At 44.7% G+C, this 21,041-nt stretch overlaps 1 protein-coding gene across 2 annotated transcripts; it reads left to right on the top strand.

Moving 5' to 3' along the window:
* The first annotated feature begins 1,988 nt into the window (after positions 1-1,988).
* Positions 1,989-19,002, top strand: RCC1 (regulator of chromosome condensation 1). Of its 2 annotated transcripts, none has more exons than XM_032228588.1 (10): positions 1,989-2,081; positions 9,174-9,243; positions 10,822-11,009; positions 11,438-11,617; positions 11,720-11,843; positions 13,676-13,798; positions 14,424-14,579; positions 15,980-16,099; positions 16,918-17,070; positions 18,593-19,002. In XM_032228588.1, the coding sequence occupies exons 2-10, from the start codon at positions 9,186-9,188 to the stop codon at positions 18,763-18,765; spliced, it is 1,275 nt and encodes a 424-aa protein (XP_032084479.1). In that variant the 5' UTR covers positions 1,989-2,081; positions 9,174-9,185; the 3' UTR covers positions 18,766-19,002. The 2 variants fall into 2 exon arrangements, with proteins under 2 accessions (XP_032084479.1, XP_032084478.1); XM_032228587.1 differs by having other exon boundaries at positions 1,996-2,094.
* The last annotated feature ends 2,039 nt before the right edge of the window (positions 19,003-21,041 follow it).

The following is a 21,041-nucleotide window of genomic DNA, read 5'->3' as shown; positions in this document are numbered from 1 at the left end:
AAGTGTCATATTTTATGGTCTGGGATATTGAGATTAGCTGGAAGTTCACATATTTGGATGCTTTCTTGTTTTCCTGGTTTGCCACTTAGCAGTCTTAAGAATGAGGAAGTGAATTTTTGGAAGTGATAAGGTAAAGGTTGCCCTTGCTAATTGTTCCTGACTCTAGGGGGCAGTGCTCATCTCCATTTCAAAGCCAAAGAGTCAGCGCTGTCCATAGATGTCTCTCTGGTCATGTGGCTGGCATGACTAAATGCCGAAGGCGCACAACACACCTTCCCACTAAAGATAGTTCCTATTTTTCTACTTGCATTTTTTACCTGCTTTCGAACCGCTAGATTGGCAGAAGCTGGGACAAGTAACAGGAGCTCACTCTGTTACACGCCGCTAGGGATTTGAACCGCCAAACTGCCAACATTTCTGATCAACAAGCTCAGCTACTGAGCCACTTGAAAGTGATAGGATCTGATTAATTGTATTTTTAGCCTCCGCTTCCTATAAGAATGTCAGATTCTTAAACTTTTTTTTCCTGTTTGTGTAGCCACCCTGTAAGATAAGGCAATGGCACCAGATTGTGAAATCAATATCGTGCAATATCGATTTACCAAAGCTTATTCGTCACACCACCCTTGAATGTATTGAAATACCAATCGGCAATTGATGAGTAACCTGCAGACTTTGGAATGCATTCTTCCTAGTGCAGTGCAGTTGAAGTCCGGACATCTTCAAGTTGCCAAGGTTGAGAAACACTGTTTTAGTGTATTCTCCAGGTACAGGGTCTGCTTTTTGGATCATGGAACGCCACTTTGCACCCGTCAGCTGCTTCTCCAGGCTGCAAGGCCTGTGGCTTGGATCTCTTTGTTGATGGTGTCTTGCCATCTCTTGTTTTGGATGCCCGTGAGGTCACCAGCCATTGACTTCTACTTGGTAAGCAGTTTTGGCCACGGTGGAAGGCGCTGCTCTCTGGATGTGTCCATACCAGCCTTCTCTCAGAATATAGAATAGAATACAGTTCTTTATTGGCCAAGTTGGACACACAAGGAATTTGTCTTTGGTGTTGATGCTCTCGGTGTACATAAGAGAAAAGATACATTCGTCAAGAATCATGGATAATTTGTCCTAAAAATTAAAAAAAATGGAGGGAGGGGGGGGGCGGAAGGAAAGAGGAAGCAATCCCGCAGTGCCTCCCGAAACTTGTACTAGCTAGAACAGTGTTTCCCAACCTTGGCAACTTGAAGATGTCCAGACTTCAACTCCCAGAATTCCCCAGCCAGCTGGGAATTCTGGGAGTTGAAGTCCGGACATCTTCAAGTTGCCAAGGTTGAGAAACACTGAGCTAGAATCTAGCTTCGCGCAATACATTTGAGGATACGAATCAGGCCAACACGCTAAGCCACAGGGTAACCAGCATTTGCCAGCTGCATCCATACCTCTGTTGCGAACGCAGACAGATTTGCAACGGAGAGGGGGTAGTTAATCCCGCGTGCAAATCCGCCGCAGCGTCCCATTGCGATTTGCTTGCAGTTCCCTTTAGCTGGCCAAAAAGTTGCCTAGTAATAGCTTTGGGGAAGCCCACTTTTATCCCAAAGCGAAGAAACCACGATGGCAAAGAACTGCGAAGAACGAATAGAGAGAAGCCAGCCGCATCTCTCCCCCCCCCCCCGCACACATTTATATTTTTATTTTTAAATCAGTAAACTAAACGGGGTTTAGAAGCTACAGTGTTGTACGCAGCAAACTGTGCGTTGTTTTAAATATCTTTTAAGTTACCACACTGGTGGCGCATTTTATCCTTGTGAAATTCTGCACCCTGCATGCTAATTGCAGTTAATTAGAAGAAAACTTAGCAGTCTATTTTGGAAAATATGTCCAACGAGATCTAAGAGATAACTTCGCTTGCTCAATGGACCTGAATTTAAATTTCAGACGGTAGGGGGCGCTTCTCCTCTTTCACGGCCAATGTGGCCTCTGCGCCTAGTGCGCATGCACCTCCGGATCAGGCCGGGGAAAAGGGAGGGGGGAAGTGGAGAAAGAGAGAGAGAGAGAAAAGCTTGGCCCGACTTACAAGTGGAGGCGACGAATAGGTAAAGAACGGAGGTGAGTTGATTGGGGGGGGGGGAGACGGCGGGGGCGAGGGGAGCGGGGGAAACACGTCAGGCAAGACTGGAGGGGGGGGAGAGGTAATATCCCCCCCTCCTTCCCTTCAAACCCCCACCACCCCCAAATCCACCGATCACTCAAGTTGCAAAAGGGCCCAGTCCCGGCCCACGTGGTTCCAGGGAAAGTGCTGCAGGCGAACGTTCTAAGGATGGAACGCCAAGTATCAACTTCGCGTTCTAATCGGAGGGGGGAGGGGGGGAGCGAACGCGCTCCGAGGCAGCGCCGCGAAAGGGAAAGGGGCCGCCGCGGCGGAGTCCGGCGCGTGGGTGACCGCTTGCTCGGCCTCCCTCTCTCCGCCCTCCCTTCTTTCTCGGGAAGGAAGGCCCAGGCGGGAAATTCAAAAAGCAGGCGGCTTCCTTGACAGTTACGGGAAAGCCGTGGCGGTGGTGGGGATGTAGAAATTCCATGCGACTTAGGAAAGGGTTCCTGTTTGATTCCTTATTTTACAATATGAATGAGCGGAAAGACGGGCAGGCTTATCTGATAGGCCTTTCTTTCTTTTTCTTTTTTTCCCTTTCTTTTCTGTCCTTCCCCCTTTCTTTCTCCCTTTCTCTCCTCCCTCTCTTTTTCTCTTTCCTTCCTTTCTCTCTCTCTCTTTCCTCCCTCTTTCTCTTTCTTCCCTTTTTCTCTCTCTCCCTTTCCTCCATCTTTCTTTCTCTCTTTACTCTTTCTCTCCTCCCTCTTTTTCTCTTTCCTTTCTCTCTCTCTTTCCTCCCTCTTTCATTCTTTCTTTTCTTTCTCTTTCCTTCCTCCTTTCTCTCTTTCCTCCATCTTTCTTTCTCTCTTTACTTCCTCCCTCTTCTTTCTTTCTTTCTTTCTCTCTTTCACTCTCTTTCCTCCATCTTTCTTTCTTTCTTTCTCTTTCCTTCCTTCCTCCTTTCTTTCCCTCCCTCCCTCCCTCCTTCCTTCCTTCCTTCCTTCCTTCCTTCCTTCCTTCCTTCTCTGTGCGGACTTCAACCAGAATTCAGCCTGTCTAGAAACGGCCAAGTTGGAAAAAAAAAACACTGCTGTAGAGAGGAGTGAGAAGGTCTCCCAACTTGGCAGCTTTAAAAGTTGAGAACTTCAACTCCCAGAATTCCTCAGCTGGCCATGCTGGCTGGGGAATCCTGGGAGAGCAAGTTTGGAGACCCCTGCTTTAGAGGGGTTGATCAGGGGCTTCTATGACTCCCAGGGAGAGGATTATTAAGTGCTGGAACAAGACTAACATGGCCCCCTTCACCTACACATGGAGATACACGTTTCTGTTTTTTCTGGCATTTTTGAGCTCCAGAATTTTGAGGTTTCATAACCATTCATAAACGGAAATGAAAGAGAAAATATATTCATAAGGGAAATGAAACTTGCAAACTTAAATTAATAAGTAATGAAATTAAAATTCAATAAATTGAGTATGAGTATGAGTAGTTTATTTATATGCCGCCCTTTTCCCTGGGGGGACTCAGGGCGGCTCACAATTCGGAAGGAAGGGAGGACAAACAAATTAACACATAAGACAGTACATCATTAAAAGCACAACATTCATACAATTCGGGTGGGTTGGGGTCTTTAACCCCAGGCCTGACGGGACAGCCAGATTTTAAGGGCTATGCGGAAGGTCTGGAGGGTGGTGAGGGTACGAATCTCCACGGGGAGATCGTTCCATAGGGTCGGAGCTGCCACCGAGAAGGCTCTCCTCCGCGTGGTTGCCAATCGACATTGACCGGCAGATGGAACTCGGAGGAGGCCTAATCTATGCGTAATTGCATAAATAACTTCACTGAGTTTCATATTCATAAAGGTTATGTCAAACAAGGCTGCAAGGCAGTTTTGCTATGCACACAAAGTATAGAGTATGGAGTATATATCCAATATTGTTTTTCTTTTTAAAAAATTGGTTTTGTAACAAAATCTTTTTTTAAATTCCCCTTCATGGGCTCCCTTTGAGCTCCATGGGCCCCGGAACAATGTACCGGCTGCACCCCCCTCTCAGGCCTGATGATTCCCTAGAGCAGGGATCTCCAAATTCCTCAGTTCATTGATTCCCCCCCCCCATTAAGATTATTTAGATTATTCATCAACCCTTCCCCCCTTTATTATAAGAGGATAATTTAATAAATGCTATTTTAATTACTGGTACTCCTACCACTAGGCAACTGGACTTTTTTCTTTTGAAGATGTTTCGCTTCTCATCCAAGAAGCTTCTTCAGCTCTGATGGGATAGTGGGGAATGGAAGGATTTATCTTCCTTGCATCCTTTTATAGGGTCGTTAAAGCACTTGGCTGAGCTTGTTCATCAGAAAGTTTGGTGGTTTGAACCCTAGCGCTGTGTAATGGAGTGAGCTCCCATTACTTGTCCCATCTTCTGCCAACCTAGCAGTTCTAAAGCATGTAAAAATGCAAGTAGAAAAATAGGAACCACCTTTGGTGGGAAGTAGGGGTGGGTTCCAGCAGTCCCTACTGTCGGTTTGCTCATGGGCGCGTGTGTGCATGTGCAGTATGATAAAAAATGTTCTGCGCATGTGCAGAAGCAAAAAACAGGATGCCACCAAACCATTACCAGTTCAGTACCATTACCGGTAGGAATTCACCATTGGTGGGAAGGTAACAGTGTTCTGTGCGCCTTCAATGTTTACTCATGCCAGCCACATGACCATGGAGACATCTCCGGACAGCTCTGGCTCTTCGGCTTTGAAATGGAGATGAGCATCGCCCTCTAGAGTCGGGAATGACTAGCACAAGGGCTGGAGCTCCAGTTGAAAGTGACTTAAGTGTGGGAAATCACACTCAAGAGCTAGCGGGTGTGAGCAGGGTGGATTTGATTTAAATCAAGTCTATTTAAATCACATTTTAAACCACGATTTAAATCAGTGAAAAGTATTGATTTAAATCAACTCGATTTAAATCCTAGTTGTTTAAGAGCAACTGTCATCTCTGTCCCGTAGCAGCGGCACCTCTCACCGGCAGTCCCAATATTGCAGAATACACAGCCTCATGCGACATAGCTAAGCTTCATTTCACGCCGAATAAACTAAATTATTAATGTATCATAAATAGAAAACTTTTAAATTACTCCAAACTCATTTTATTAAAATAAATTTGATAAAAAAATATATGATTTAAGTAAAAAAAAATCTAAATTAAATAAAAAAACCTGGATTTTTTCTTTAAAAAAAAATCCATTTTTATCCACCCTATGTATGAATGAGTGATTGTATGCCGAACACGCCTGTAACGAGATGAGTTTGAGGGTAAGCATTTCCAAATGATATTCTGATCTTCCTTTTATTTTATGATTCGAAGAGTCTGTAAGTTTTTCCAAGCGTAGCCAGTATTCTGAGAGGACTGAACAGGTGGCCCTAAGGGCAGCCGCACACTGCAGTTGTGATCCTGTGTGGGTGTGTGCAAAAGTAACAATGCTTTACTATATTCCAGGGCTCTTTGCAAACAGCCTCGGGAGGTGTAAAAACAAGGGAAGCCTTTGTCTACGGAAGTGGCTTCTGTCCCTTGGCAATTTTGGTGTTAAGACACGATGGCCATGTTTCTTTCTCTTTACGCAAGCAGGGTGCTCTCATCTTCAGAATGTCACTTGCTGTTTCTTGCTGCTGGACACATGGGGGTGGGGGGGAAATAAAACATTTAGTGGCAGACAGAATGAGTCAATGGACCATACCCACCTTTGCAAGCTGCGCTGGTTACCTGTCTCTTTCTGGCTACAAGTCAAAGTGGTTGGTTACACCAGTAAACCCTTACGCAGCATACATCCTGGTTAGCAATAGCACCATCCCCCCAAACCTTTTGGGCACTCAGGACTGGTTGCATGGAGAGAGGTTCCATACATACGCGCCCCCCTACATGTGCCCGGGCATGTGTGTGCAGCTCCCCCACATGTGACCCCCGCGCATGCGTACACAGCCCTGCCCCCACACTCTCCACCCTCCCTCACATATGAGCTTTCTCTTTTTCTCTCTTTCCTCCCTCTTTCATTCTTTCTCTTTCCTTCCTTTTTCTTTCTCTTTCCTCCTTTCTCTCTTTCCTTCTTTCCTCCTTTCTTTCTTTCTCTCTTTACTCCCTCTTTCTTTCTCTCTCTACTCTTTCTTTCATTCTTTCCTCCATCTTTCTTTCCTCCCTCTTTCATTCTTTCTCTTTCCTTCCTCTTTCTTTCTCTTTCCTTCCTTCCTCCTTTCTTTCTTTACTCTTTCTTTCTTTCTTTCTTTCTTTCTTTCTTTCTTTCTCCCTTTACTCTTTCTTTCACTCTCTTTCCTCCATCTTTCTTTCTCTTTCCATCCTCCCTCTCTCTTTCTTTCTTTCTCCCTTTCTTTCTCCCTTTCTTTCTCCCTTTCTTTCTCCCTTTCTTTCTTTCTTTCTTTCTTTCTTTCTCTCTTTCTTTCTCCCTTTCTTTCTCCCTTTCTTTCTCTCTTTCTTTCTCCCTTTCTTTCTTTCTTTCTTTCTTTCTTTCTTTCTTTCTTTCTCCCTTTCTTTCTCTCTCTCTCTTTCTCTCTTTCTTTCTTCCTCCCTCCCTCCCTCCCTCCCTCCCTCCCTCCCTCCCTCCCTCCCTTCTTTCTTTCTTTCTTTCTTTCTTTCTTTCTTTCTTTCTTTCTTTCTTTCTTTCTTTCTTTCATCTCTGTGCTGACTTCAACCAGAATTCAACCTGTCTAGAAATGGCCAAGTTGGAAAAAATCACTGCTGCTGTATAGAGGAGTGGGGGGAGGTCTCCCAACTTGGCAGCTTTAAAAGTTGAGAACTTCAACTCCTCCGCTTGCGTATGCGCAGCAGACACCTGAACACTAGCTGGCTGGTGGGAGGTGGGCACACATGCGCAGTGGAGCTGAACTGGGGTGACGACCTGCGTGCCCACAGAGAGAGCACTGCGTGCCATAGGTTTACCATCACGAGTGTAGGGTCTCCTGCTTGGGCAGGGGGTTGGCTAGATGACCTACAAGGTTCCTTCCAACTCATCTGTTTAACCTTTATCTAGGTTGCTTCTCTCCCTCCTGTCTCTTAAGGTGATTCGCGCAGACCCATTTCAGTCCTGGCTGGTCTTGGGTTACGATAATTGGGACGAGTTTTATGTTTGCTTGTGGGTGTGGATATTGTTAGCAGGACTCGCCATAAATTCTTGTTCTTTATCACTTTTCTGTAATAATTTTATTATGTTGCATTTTTCTTTGTTTGGTTTGACTTTATTACACACTATCCGGAATCAGTTTGGAGTCAGGCAGTGTCTAAATTGAAAAAAAAAAAATCAAATTAAATACGGCTTTCATGGCCAATTTTATAGTGATATTTTCAATTCTTTTATCACTCAAGCCAATTTAATTTGATTTAACTGCTTTCTGACAGTAATTATTTTATTACATCGAGTGTTGCCAAGCTTCTTTGCAGCAGCGTTTAAAATTTATAGGGTGCTACTAGATAACAACACTTCTATTAGGATCTAAGTCCGTGATGGCAAACCTATGGCATGTGCGCCAGCTGCTCTTCTGGTTTCTGGCGTGCACATGCACAGCTGGCCTTCGCAGATGCTCTAGCACTGGAAAATGGCCTGAAAACAGCCCCCCAAACAGCCCAAAGACCCCATTTTTGGGTCATTTTCAGGCCAAAAACAGTCTGAAAAAAGGTCAAAAATGACCCGAAAACAGCAAAAAAATGGCCAAAAACAGACATCTGCGCACCCGCCAACTGATCTATGGGTTTTCGGCGCTGAGGCACACATGTACGTACATTCCATTTTGGGCGCTTGGTGCCAAGAAGGTTCGCCATCACTGATATAGGTAGTAAACTCAATTGTATTTATACAGCTGCTGTTAAAAACATCCTTCTTTGTTCTCTACTAATTGAAAGATGCAAGTTTTATTTAAGACGTTTTAATCCTAACTTATCTTTTTTACATGAAACAGTGTAAATAAAGTTCTCAACGGGCAAAAGTTAAGAGCCCAATAAAATACAGGTAGTCCTTGACTTACAACAGTTCATTTAGTGAACATTCAAAGTTACAACGGCATTGACAAAATGTGACTTACGACTGTTTCTCACACTTAATGATTGTTGCAGCATCCCCATGGTCACATGATCAAAATCATATGACGGTTGCAGTGCCTGGGGGGGGGGTGTCTTGTGATCACCTTTTTGGACTTCTGACAAGCAAAGGCAATGGGGGAAGCCAGATTCACTTAACAACTGTGTGATTAACTTAACAACCACAGCGATTCATGTAACAACTGTGGCAAGAAAGGTCGTAAAATGGGGTAAAACTCACTTAAGGAATGTCTTGCTTAGTCAATTGCGGTCATAAGTTGAGGACTACCTGTAGAATAAAATAAGTGATAAAATAAAAAAAATAAAAAGGTATTAGATGCTACAGGTAAGTGTTTTGACGTGTTTTTAGGTTCATCCAGTGATTGCATCTTTTTAAATGTAAAGGTTTCTTCACTTGTTTTTTATCTATTACTAGCTGATAACCCAGCATTGCCTGGAACAAATCTCCCTTACCCGAGGGAGCCTCCTTGTGGAGTACTGTAAGCCGTTACCATGGCAACTCCACTGTGCTGTACAGTAGAAGTCAATTTAAGGCACAACAGGCTGTATCTTAACAAGCCTTTCATCCAAAATCCACACTATCACTGTCAAAAGTACTGTAATTTGACACTATAGATATAATTCATTCCTTTTCAGTTCAGCGGCCCAGGCATTCCAGAGTTATGCTGGAACACAGACACACAGACATACCCACCCACACCGAGGGGTGTTAGGGATGTCTTACCCCCCACAGTATTTGTTTCCAGAGAGTAAGTCATCTGTGTACCAAGTTTGGCTGAAATTGCTTGAGGCATTCCAGAGTTATGCTGGAACACACACACACACGTAGATTCCTACACATTACATTGTTTTACATTTGCATTATATTGAATTGTATTACTATTTTCTTCTTGGCCACTCTACCGTCTACTGTAATGAAATTTGTTTTGATGTTAACATATTGAGATTTCTTTCACTGAGGAGGTATGTTCTCCTCCCCCTCCCCCTCTTCTGTCCTGCAGCTTTAAAGAAACATGCCAAGGAAACGGGCATTAGAAAAAGGTGACATTTTAAAAGCGAAACGGACAAAAGGTGAGATGCCCCTTGCTGGGAATATCGCTCAGATCCAAGTGCTTTCAGTGCTTCAGCAACAAACATTTCAATCTTACCATAAAGTTCTTGTTGTTTACCAAATCCTTGTTAACGATGATTGATGTCAACATGTTTCTTTGATCCAGTGTTTCTCAATTTAGCTGCTTGAAGGTGCATAGAGTTCAACTTCCAGAATTCTACAGCCAGCAATCCTATGTTCCACCCCCCCCGCTTTATATCTCGCTCTTGAATATATACTTGTATATTTAGTTTTTTTTTTTCTGTTTTCCCCCTCTTCGCCCTCTTTCTCATTTAATAGTGCATCATCTGGATCAGTGGTGGGTTTCAAAAATTTTTGGAACCTACTCTGTGGGTGTGGCCTCCTTTGTGGGAGTGGCTTGCTGGCCATGTGACCTGGTGGGAGTGGCTTGCCGGCCATGGGTTTTCTCTCTCTCTCTCTCTCTCTCTCCCTTTATCTTTTTTTCATCTCTCTCTCTCTCTCTTTTTCTTTTTTTTCTTTATTTATTTATTTATTTCTTCTTTTCTTTCTCTCTCTCTCTGTGTCAGTCTGTGTGTGTGTGTGTGTGTGTGTGTGTAGCAGTGGTGGGTTTCAAAATTTTTTGGAACCTCTTCTGTAGGTGTGGCCTGCTTTCCAGGTCCACTGGTGGAACCTCTTCTAACCGGTTCAGTAGATTTGACGAACCGGTTCTACCGAATAGGTGCGAACTGGTAGGAACCCACCTCTGATCTGGATTCTGTATCTTCTCCTTACTTTCTTTTCTAGCTTCCTTTCTCTAGCCAATCATAAAAGCTTCCCCATGTCTTGAAGTACACCGATTCCTCTTTATTCTTTATTTTCAGTGTCAACCTGTTCATCTCTGCACAATCTAGTATTTTTTATATTATCTCTTCCTCTGTTGGTAACTTATTTAATTTCCAATTCTGGGCAAATACGATTCTCGCAGCGCCAAGTGACTGAATTTTTGATCATGTGGCCATGGGGATGCTGCAGTGGTTGTAAGGGTGAAGCCATAAGTCATAAGTCCCGTTTTTCAGTGCCGTTGTAACTTCCATCAGTCACTGAATGAAAGGTCATAGGTTGAGGATGACCTGTTAGAAGATGCTGCTCTTGGCTTAGGAAACATCCGACTTAAATATCCAAGTCTGGAATTTTAAACTCTCCAATTGGAGAGGGAAGGAACCGAGGACTATCAAATTTGGAATGGATGGTATTCCTGGCTTGAGAGTAAATGTAAAACTTAGGGTATAAAATGTTAAAGTATAATATATAGAAAGTAAAAGATATAAGAAATATATGATACTGATTTGATATCATAATTTAAATAAGGATATAACTTAGGCTAGTGAAATTGAGATAGAAATTTTGGTAAATAGGATGGTTACAAAAGATAGGGATACCGATATGAAAAAGCTGTTATAAGTGTACATTTGTGTTTTGTCTTTTAAATGTTGGAAAATTCAATGCATACTATTTAAAAAAAAACAAAAAACCCCTCTCCAATTGGGTTATGATAGGTTGCTTTCTTTTTCACGTTCCTTCCTCCTGCTCTTATCCAGTTAGCCATTGCTCCCACCAAAGTGAGCCAGGATTGGTGTTGACCCTGGGACAAGGTGATCTCGGACAGCTGGGCCTTGGACCAGATGTGCTGGCACGGAAGAGGCCCGCCGTGGTGCAGCTCCCTGAGAAAATTATCCAAGCTGAGGCAGGCGGGGTTCATACAGTGTGTCTGAGCGAAACAGGCAAGGTGAGTCCAAGCATACCTTGGTTTCCTATAAAACGGAGGGCGTCAACCTTAAACACTCCAAAGAGCCAATTGGACCTATTTCCCATAGAAGAGAAAACACTGGGAGCCACAAAATCCTTCCTGTGCCTGGCTATTTCCTGAGCGGCCACAAAACCAGTATATGTAGTTGAATTAAACATTCTGTTTCCTTCTGAAACTTTACTTTTCTTGGATTTAACCATGGTTGGCCTACCGGGGGTTGAAAAGCTCAATAAATCACGTGCCAGTAGGTGTCACACATTGTTGGTTGTGAAGCATATTTTGAGCAACAGGGAGCCGCAGCAGAGGGACGAAAGAGCCACATGCAGCTCCAGAGCCGGGAGTTGCTGGCCCAGTGCTGTGGAACATTGTGCTGTGTTTATAGAGTGCTTAAATTACACTTCTTCCAGATCTATACTTTTGGCTGCAATGACGAGGGGGCCCTGGGGAGGGACACTTCAGAGGAAGGGTCTGACGCTGTGCCGGGCTTGGTGGATCTGAAGGAGAAGGTGGTGCAGGTGTCAGCGGGGGACAGCCACACGGCAGCGTTGACAGAAGATGGACATGTCTTCATTTGGGGTGCTTTCCGGGTACGTTGTCTTGTTTTGCTTGGGAGAAAAGCTGTCGTGTTTGGCTTCCTTTTTTGGCTTCCCCCATTGGCTCTTTCTCTCATACGTCTGCATCTTCTTTAGGATGAAAATGGCGTCATTGGTTTACTAGCCCCTCTGAAAGGCGAAGAGAATTTGGAGTCTATCAATGGCAGCTTATTCCCAGTAGAACTACAGTTGGATGTCCCGGTTGTTAAAATTGCCTCTGGTGAGTGACGCTGGCTATAGTGGTGCTTCTCACCAAACAAGTTTTTGAAAACCCAGGTTTGCAAAGCAAGCAAGTCATGTTGGTCTGTCAGCTGCCCCTGGAGCTTCGTATAATCCCCGACCTCCGGTCCTTCCGACGCACCCTAAAAAGTTGGCTTTTCCAGCAAGCCAGCCTGGCCTGAACAAAACAAAATAAATTATTGATCACTGTTAACTTTAATTTGAATTTTTTTTAAAAAAAATGTCATTGGCAATTTTAATTGGGTTTGGGATATTCTTTTTTTTAAAAAAAACTTTTGTATTATGTGTTTCTTTTAATGTTGTATGCCACCCTGAGTCCTTGGGAGAAGTGCGGCATATACATCTAATAAACCTAAACCTCTGTTTCACAGGCGATGTGCAACTCTCATGGGTGACTTAGCTTCAGCTAAATCAGCTGAATTCGCTTAGTAAATTCATGAACCTAGTCAATGGCTGATGCTTGGGTTGATAGTCTGTTGGATAACTGATAAACTGGATTTAACTTCCACTGAGCAAAGTTGTTGTTTTTTTAAAGGCAGGATTTCCCCCATGCTTTGAATTCCAAAAAGGATAGAAATCTGTTATGACCTAAGCTTCTCAAAAGCACGGAGCCGACTCCTCTTCCCGATAAAACCCCTTTTATTTAGTTTAAAGGGAATTCCTCTCCAGCAAAGTCCCAGCCAACAGTCTTTCAAGAGATTTCACAACTACAGGCCTTTATTGGGCTTGGAGAGCTGCCAGGCCGATATCTTGTAAATGCCATGCTGTAGCAGCAATTACTTGGCAAGGTCAGGAACAGATCTTCACCCTAATGAATTGAACTAATTGTCTCCTGCAAACTCCACTCCCCTTTCGCTCCTCTTTATTCCCTATGGGAGGGGCCATTCACCGTCCACCTGTGCCTTTACTCTGGAGTCGGCCCTTGTTCCTTAGCTGTTCCCTTCTCCTGGCAGCTCTGTGCATGCGCACACTGGGAACAGGCTCCAGCTGTTCTTCTGCCCCACTGATGTCTGACTCTGAAGGCAGCTGATAATTGTCATATGGCCCTGGCCCCATCTCTGCCTCCAACACAGAGCCCTCCTCTGAGCCTTCCCCAGACTCCAGGACTGGCCCATGTTCCTCCCCGACCTCCTCACTGTCCCGAATCTGCTCTCCAGATCCTCTGGCAGGCCAAAACTTTCTAACTCAACATTGCCCCTTGACAGAAGTGGGGAGGGAAAGATATTTTTTTAAAAAAAAATCAATTTTATGTTATTAGTGCATGCAAAGATAGAAATAGCACAACAGTGGTAGTATTAGTAGCCGGAAAAAAGGTAGTCATAAATGTATAAATAATAGTTTTCAAAATCATCTTTGAAAAGGACCATGTAATACCACTCCTATATTTTAAGCTATTATTAAGTCTACACCACACGAGGCCATACTGCTCCAACTTCTCATTTTTACAGTAAGAAAACGCTTGCAAAAAATGATAGAAAACACATCTGAATCAATTCTTTAACTTCTGAAATATAGATTTTGTTCCAATCCACCTGAGAAAGCTCTCTTTCTGAGTCATAATGGAGTTCTTCATGAAAAGTCAGATTCCATATTTACATATATATATGTGTAACATACACACATATATATATATGTGTGTGTGTATGTATATGTATATGTATATGTGTGTGTACGCACGTACGCACGTACATACATACATACATACATACATATCAGTATCTCATCTGAATTACATCCCCATTCCTCAGCATTAGAATGTTGAGGGGGGGGGATTTTTTGAGCCATCTGTGAAGCAACTTGTTCTCTTTTTAGGGAGCCACCATTTGGCTTTAGTGTCCAATACTGGCAACCTTTTTACCTGTGGATGTGGAGACAATGGTCAGCTGGGACGTGTGCCCCAAATTTTTGTGGTCCGAGGAGGAAGACGGGGCTTGGGTGAGTTCAGCATTGAATTTAATTTTAATTCCTCTGGTGTAGTGTTTGGTTCAGCAGCAGTTTATTTGATTGGATGGACCAATTTTATCTACTGAATTTGTCCTGTTTGTTTTTGCCTTCGCTGAATGTGATTACAATACATATTTTTTGTGGTTAGCCATGCAAGTGGTATCTAAGCACCAGAAATCCATCCTTAATCAAATATAAAGGTAAAGGTTCCCCTCGCACATATGTGCTAGTTGTTCCTGACTCTAGGGGGCAGTGCTCATCTCTGTTTCAAAGCCGAAGAGCCAGCGCTGTCCGAAGACGTCTCTGTAGTCATGTAGCCAGCATAACTAAATGCCGAAGGCGCACAGAGCCCTGTTACCTTCCCACCAAAGGTGGCTCCTATTTTTCTACTTGCATTTTTTACATGCTTTCGAACTGCTAAGTTGGCAGAAGCTGGGACAAGTAATGGGAGCTCACTCTGTTACAGGGCGCTAGGGATTTGAACCGCAGAACTGCCGACCTCTCTGATCAACAAGCTCAGCGTCTTAGCCGCTGAGCCACCCTGTCCCTTGTAATTAAATATAATGCATGCATATTGAGCTGATTCTTCCTAAATATCTTTCCATTCTTCCACCAGAGCGACTGTTGCTCCCCCAGGCGGTCACCATAAAGCAGAGAGGCTGTAAGACCAAAGGCAACATCAGAGACGTCTTTTGTGGCTCTTACTCTACCATTGCTATCACGCAGGAGGGACACGTGGTTGGGTTTGGCCTCTCCAATTATTACCAGTTGGGTGAGTTGATGTTCATCATAGGACTTGAGATATAATCAGGGCCCTCAGGATAAGATGGAGCTTTTGTTGTGGTCCACCGGCAAAGCTGTCAGCAGAGTCGGACAGCGAGGAGGTTGGGGAGCAACATGGGCCAGTCCTAGGGGTTGAGGAAAGCTCAGACGAGGGCTCTGCGTCGGAGGCAGAGAGGGAGTTAGACAGCAGTGAGGCAGAAGAACAGCTGGAGCCTGTTCCTAGTGTACGCATGGGCAGAGCTGCCAGAAGAAAAGAACGACTAAGAAAGCAGGAGTAAAGCTACACCTTGGAGGTGATTGCCTCCCCCCCCCCATAGGAAACAAAAGAGGAGCGAACGGGAGTGGGCTTTTGCAGGAAACAATTCATTTCTTCAGTCGTTTCAAGAGTGGAAAGTTCTGTTTGTGACTATAAGAGACTCTGTGCCAAGTTTTGTCTTGCTCTGCCTTTGGAAACTAGTTATCTGGCAGGTCTCCAAACGAGATAAGGTTCGTGTTGATAAATCTTCCTCTGAAAGGCTTTGCTAAGCTTTGCTGACCGTGAATGAAAGGAATTCACAGTCGTGTAAATAAAAGAGGTTTTGCAGGGACCGAGACTTTGCTTCTAGGCTGCAAAACAGGGATAGAATCAAGATCACGTGAAGTGTTAATACCACTTTATAATGCCTGGGTAAGGCCACACTTGGAATATTGCATCCAGTTTTGGTCATCACGATGTAGAAAAGATGCGGAGACTCTAGAAAGATTTCAGTGAAGCGCAACGAAGATGATTAGGGGACTGGAGACTAAAACATATGAAGAAGGTTACAGGAACTGGGTATGTCTAGTTTAATGAAAAGAAGCATATGGGAAGACATGATAACAGTGTTCCAATATCTCAGGGGCTGCCACAAAGAAGAGGGAGTCAAAACTATTCTACAAAGCACCTGACGGTAGAACAAGAAGCAATGGGTGGAAACTAATTCAGGAGAGAAGCAACTTAGAACTGAGGAGAAATTTCCTGACAGTTAGAACAACTAATCAGTGGAGCAACTTGCCTCCAGAAGTTGTGAAAGCCCCAAACACTGGAAGACTTTAAGAAGATGTTGGATAGTCATTTGTCTGAAATGGTATAGGGTTTCCTGCCTAGGCGGGGTTGGACTAGAAGACCTCCAAGGTCCCTTCCAACTCTGCTATTGTATTTGTATATTTGTATTAAATCAGAACAGCAACATAAAAGAAATCATTCTTCCATTGTCTCTTGTCCGCCTCAATACTTTTAATTGCTATGCTTTAAGAGATACGATATGTAGTTTCTAATCACTTGTAGCGAAATGGCCTCAAAACGGTAATGGGCTGCTGTTACTGCATTCATCTCCATTAATCTACCATTTGCTTTTCTGTCCCTCCCAGGCTCCCAAGAAATTACCACTTATTATTCTCCAAAGATCTTGACAGCATTTAAGAATTCCACCCGGTCGTGGGTTGGATTCTCTGGTGGGCAGCATCACACTGTCTGTCTGGATTCCGAAGGTGGGTCACCTGGAAGAGTAGATTCATGGGAAGCAGTTGGTCATCGCTCTGCCCTGGTCAGGCATCACCGAGAAGAACAGTAGCACTTAGACTTATATATAGCTTTGTAGCATTTTACAGCCCCCCCCCCTCTTAGCGGTTAACGGAGTCAGCCTCCTGCCCCCACCACAATCTGGCTCCTCATTTTACCCACCTGGGAAGGATGGGGAGCTGAGTCAACCTTGAGCCCCATCAGGGTCGAACTCCAGACTGTGGGCAGAGTTGCGTTGGGTTGATTTCTTTCTTTACATGAATCTCTGTTCATTTGGGGGGGGGGGGGGTTGAAGGGAACTTATATACCAGTGATGGCAAACCTGTTCAGCGCCGTGTGCCCAAACCAGAATCTATGTGCTTGTACACACGCTGGAGCACTGGAAACCCCAAGACCAGCTGGCCGGTGTGCGCATGCCAATTTTTTGGCTGGTTTTTGGGCCATTTTCAAGCCATTTTTCGTGCCATTTTCAGGCCGTTTTTGCCCCCCCCCCCCCCAAATGGCTGGAAAACGGCCTGGAAACCAGCTTTCTTTACATTATTTTCGGGCCATTTTCCAGCACTCCAGTGCTTGCGAACAGCAGCTGGCAATGGCATGCGTGCCCACAGAGACGGCTCTGCGTGCCACCTCTGGCACACGTGCCATAGGTTGGCCATCGCAGTTATATACAAATCCGGATGCCACGATTGCTGGTCATCTTTAAAGAGTTTGTATCATAGAGACCTGTGTAACTCTTCTTAACAAGACCTCTTTCTTTCTCTCTTCGATGGTTCCCTCCTTCCAACAGGCACTGTGTATAGTCTTGGGCGTGCAGACTATGGGATGTTGGGCCTGGGAAAAGAAGTTGATGAGAAGAGCTCTCCTACCACTGTCCCTGATTTGCCCAAATCAACTTCGGTGGCCTGCGGGGAACGAGTTGGCTTTGCCGTGACAGAAGATGGTGAGTCTGAGCAAATAAGGAGAGCTGGGGGTTGCGTCTGAAACTTTGCATGGAAATTGTGTCTACTTTCTAGTCCCTTATGGCACGCATGCCGGAAGCAGCACACAGAGCCATCCCGTGCGGGACATATGGCCTTGCTGGCTCCTCTCCTGTGTTTTTGGGTCGGTCAGCTGGCCTTTGTGCGCGAGAGAGTGTTGATAGCATTCTGGCGCTCCGGCACCCAAACGTCCGGGTTTCCCTTGCGTGCATGCGCGATGGCCAGCTGTTCATCGGGTGCAGTTCTGTGGTGGAAACTGGAAGTTTGGGTGCTGGCGTGCGCATGTGCATCGGAATGCTGCTCTTCTGGGTTTCGGCATTTCCGGGTTCGCGAAGGCCAGCGAGGCCGTGTGGTCCAGGCAGGATGGTTTTGCATGCTTTTTCCGGCACACAGGTTGGCATGCAGTGATGTAAACGGTTACCCATCCCTGTTTTAGTCCTTGCAATAAGACTTGGTTTATTTTTAAGGGCTACATTTGCCTCTTGCCTTTTCTCAAAGGCAAGTGTATACAGGTAGTCCTCGACTTACGACCACAATTAAACCCAAACTTCCTGTTGCTAAATAGATTAGATTAGTTTTATTGATTAGCCTGTAGGCCCTATCGAAGCACAAGGTTCAAACATGTATGACCAATAAAATCTTACACAAGCAATTTAAAATAAGAGTAAGGTAAAATACAGTAGTTGTAGGATAAAATATAATAATTTAATACATCAATATGTAAAATAGGTGGCGTATCACCTCATTTCTGATTTTGTCCACCCAATTTATACGTAACAGCCGCCTGTAAATCCACATTTCAAATGCTTCTAATGTCTTTCTGTCAGAGACCAACTCTCCGCTCCGTAGAGCAGGATAGAAAAGATGTAACATCTGACAAGCCTGATTTTCAATTTCTCACATGCAGGCAGGAATTACCGTATTTTTCAGATTATAAGAAGCACCTCCCCCCCCCCCCAAAAAAAGAGGGTGAAAATCTGGGTGCATCTTATACACCAGGGCTAGTCAACCTTTTTATACCTACCGCCCACTTTTGTATCTCTGTTAGTAGTAAAATTTTCTAACCACCCACCGGTTCCACAGTGATGGTGATTTATAAAGTAGGGAAGTAACTTTACTTTATAAAATTTATAAAGCAGAGTTACAGCAAACCCCTACCGCCCACCATGAAAGCTGGAACGCCCACTAGTGGGTGGTAGGGACCATGTTGACTACCACTGTTATACACTGAATACAGCATTTTTGGGCTCCCGAAACCCCACCCCTTCACGAAAATGGACATGCAGAGGGTTTGGGAGATCTGCAGAGTGCAAAACTTTTTTTTTTTTAAAAAATTACCTCTTCAAAATCTTGGTGCATCTTATACTCTGGTGCGTCTTATACTCTGAAAAATATGGTAACCCCCCAAAATCATCTCTGCATGTCTTAGTTGGATAGGATATGGCTGCTCGGTGTTTTCGATCTTCATGCTTTACCTCTCCATAGGTCACGCCTTTGCCTGGGGCATGGGGTCAAACCTCCAGCTTGCCACAGGAGATGAAGAGGATGTCTGGAGCCCTGTTCAGATGTCTGGCCAGCAGCTGGAGAACCGCAGAGTTCTCTCCGTGACAGCCGGAGGGCAGCACACCGTCTTGCTTGTCAAGGACCAACAGAGCTGACAATTTTCTCCTGCGGTCCCACCAGGAACCCTCTGGGGGCGCTCGCTGTCTGAAGCTTTTTGGGGGCCAGGTTTTGAAGACTGCCCTTCTGTGGGGGAAGGGGGAAAAAAAACTTTTCAAAGTTTCTTCCGAAAAGAAAATTAGATGAGATAAAGATACTCTTTCTGAATGCTGGAATTTTGTTGAAATCCAAAGCATTGTATCGAACGGAGACCAGCCTTCCCACCCTTAAAAGAGGAAAAAGAATCAGTGTCTGCAAATCTGTTTAACTTACCCTTTTTGCTTTTGCTAGCTGTTTTTCCTTGCTTTTCTCGATCGTTGAAATCACTTGGAATTTTTAGCCGGTTCTGTGGGTTTTGGGACTTCGCCTCGGTTGCATTCTTAGCTATTTATTCTTCCCTTTTAAAAGTTTTTATCCCTCGCAATGCGTGCCGTTAACTCTTGGGAAGCGAGGTCTCTTCAATTTAAGAGCCGCGGTGGCGCAGTGGTTAGAGTGCAGCACTGAAGGCTCCTTCAGCTGACTGCAGTTCCGCAGTTCGAATCTCAGCAGGCTCAAGGTTGACTCAGCCTTCCATCCTTCCGAGGTGGGTAAAATGAGGACCCAGATTGTTGGGGGCAATAGGCTGACTGTTAAACCGCTTGGAGAGGGCTGTAAAGCACTGCTAAGCGGTATATAAGTCTTAAGCGCTATTGCTATTAAGTGCAGCAAAGCCTGCTTTTCACCGCATGTCGTCCTCTGCCTAAAGCATCAGAGCAAATTGGGATGGCACCAAGAGCCGTTTAGTTCATGGCTCTTGGTTGTTCTTTCCGAGATCTCATCGTCAAGATTCAGGGGTTATGTAGGCAGACTGCAGCCATCATCCCCTCCAGCCAGTGCACTCCAGGGAGAGGCTGCTTCAGGGGGAGGGACAGTGTCGATAAGCACATCATACGAGTTGGGATGCTTTCAACAAAAAGACACCACTTGGTTCTACTTTCCCCTTATTCCAGGAAAAGAGTGCCTTTATCCTAGTAGGAACTCTGAACCTCTCCATCCTTGTAGTTGTGGTTGGGGGAGAAATACTGTTCTTGAGTGGAGAGGGGGTAAAAAGGTTTCTCCTTTTTTGGAGAAATGCTTGAGGGTCTCCTTATGGAACTCTTGCTGTAACTCCCATCGATGCAGCTGTTAATCTCCTGAACCACTAAACCTGAACAGAGATTTCCAGTCACACAGCACTGCCCGGGGCATCCAAAAATCCTATTTTTTCATATTTAAAGTAGCACCTCTGGTTATTTTCTCCCCCGGAAAAGTTAGGGCCTTGAATTTAGGAGACCAGCTTCCAAGTTCTCTCAGGTGTTCCTCCATTGGTTGCCTTGCATGAATAAGCAGAGTGATTCCCACCCACCCCCAACTTTTCCCAGGTGGGCCTGCTTTTAAACCATATTTTCAATTTAGTCTGACAGAGGTAGCTAATTGCTTGTTCAAAGGACCTGCTTGTCAGTTGATCCTCAACAAAGGGGAAGGAGCAGAACCAGCCCAAGGAAAACCAATGTTAGATCATGGGGAAAGTCAGCCAGACTCAGATGGAGACCATTTCACTATGGCCTTTGTCAACGCCAGTCATGTTCTGTCACCTCCCACAGCTGGTGGTGGGATCCTCCTGGTTGAACAACCAATTCAGTGATCGGACGATTTGCACGCTTGTGTGTTGATGTGCTTACGGGATTCTTCAAAGGAGTAATAGCTGATTCGCAGGGCAAATCAGCTGAGAACATGTAGGAAAATAGGGCGGGTGGGCCCGTCTGATCTTTGGAGCTACACATTCGCCCGAACTGGTAGAATCCCACCCCTGCCCACAGCTAAAGTTTCTTGCAATTCTAGAAAACGGTGTGTTTTTTAAAATACGGAGTTCCTGCAGCCTCAGGGAACCAGGGGAGGGGGGGGGGAAATTTGGAGAGGTAAAGAAAGCAAATATATATATATATCTTTGGTAGCATTTGCCAAAGAGACGCAATAGATCTGTGAAATCCTAACGTTTGAAATAAATTTGAGTTTTGATAGTTCTGTATTCGTGTGTTGTATAGGGTAGCTGAAAGCGCATTGCCTAAAATAGAAGTAAGGGAACCCATCACCCTGAAGACACCACACTACAGGTTCCATCATCTGACTTGGCTTAGACTGGAACAGGGGTTTCCAGCCTTCGCAACTTTTAAGCCTGAAGGACATCAACTTTGGGCTGGAGGATGTTTGAGTTCAGAAACCTCAGGAGGACTCCATTTTCTCATATCTTCTGTTG

The sequence above is a fragment of the Thamnophis elegans genome, chromosome 12 (assembly GCF_009769535.1).
Source record: "Thamnophis elegans isolate rThaEle1 chromosome 12, rThaEle1.pri, whole genome shotgun sequence".
Lineage (NCBI taxonomy): Eukaryota > Metazoa > Chordata > Lepidosauria > Squamata > Colubridae > Thamnophis > Thamnophis elegans.
This window is presented reverse-complemented; position numbering and strand designations above follow the sequence as displayed.

Bases quoted from the DNA above. Each gene is read 5' to 3' on its own strand.
- RCC1 (XM_032228588.1), top strand. From the start codon at position 9,186: ATGCCAAGGAAACGGGCATTAGAAAAAGGTGACATTTTAAAAGCGAAA. The intron at 11,010-11,437 runs GTGAGTCCAAGC...CACTTCTTCCAG, and splicing joins GTCTGAGCGAAACAGGCAAG to ATCTATACTTTTGGCTGCAA. The intron at 11,844-13,675 runs GTGAGTGACGCT...TTCTCTTTTTAG, and splicing joins GGTTGTTAAAATTGCCTCTG to GGAGCCACCATTTGGCTTTA.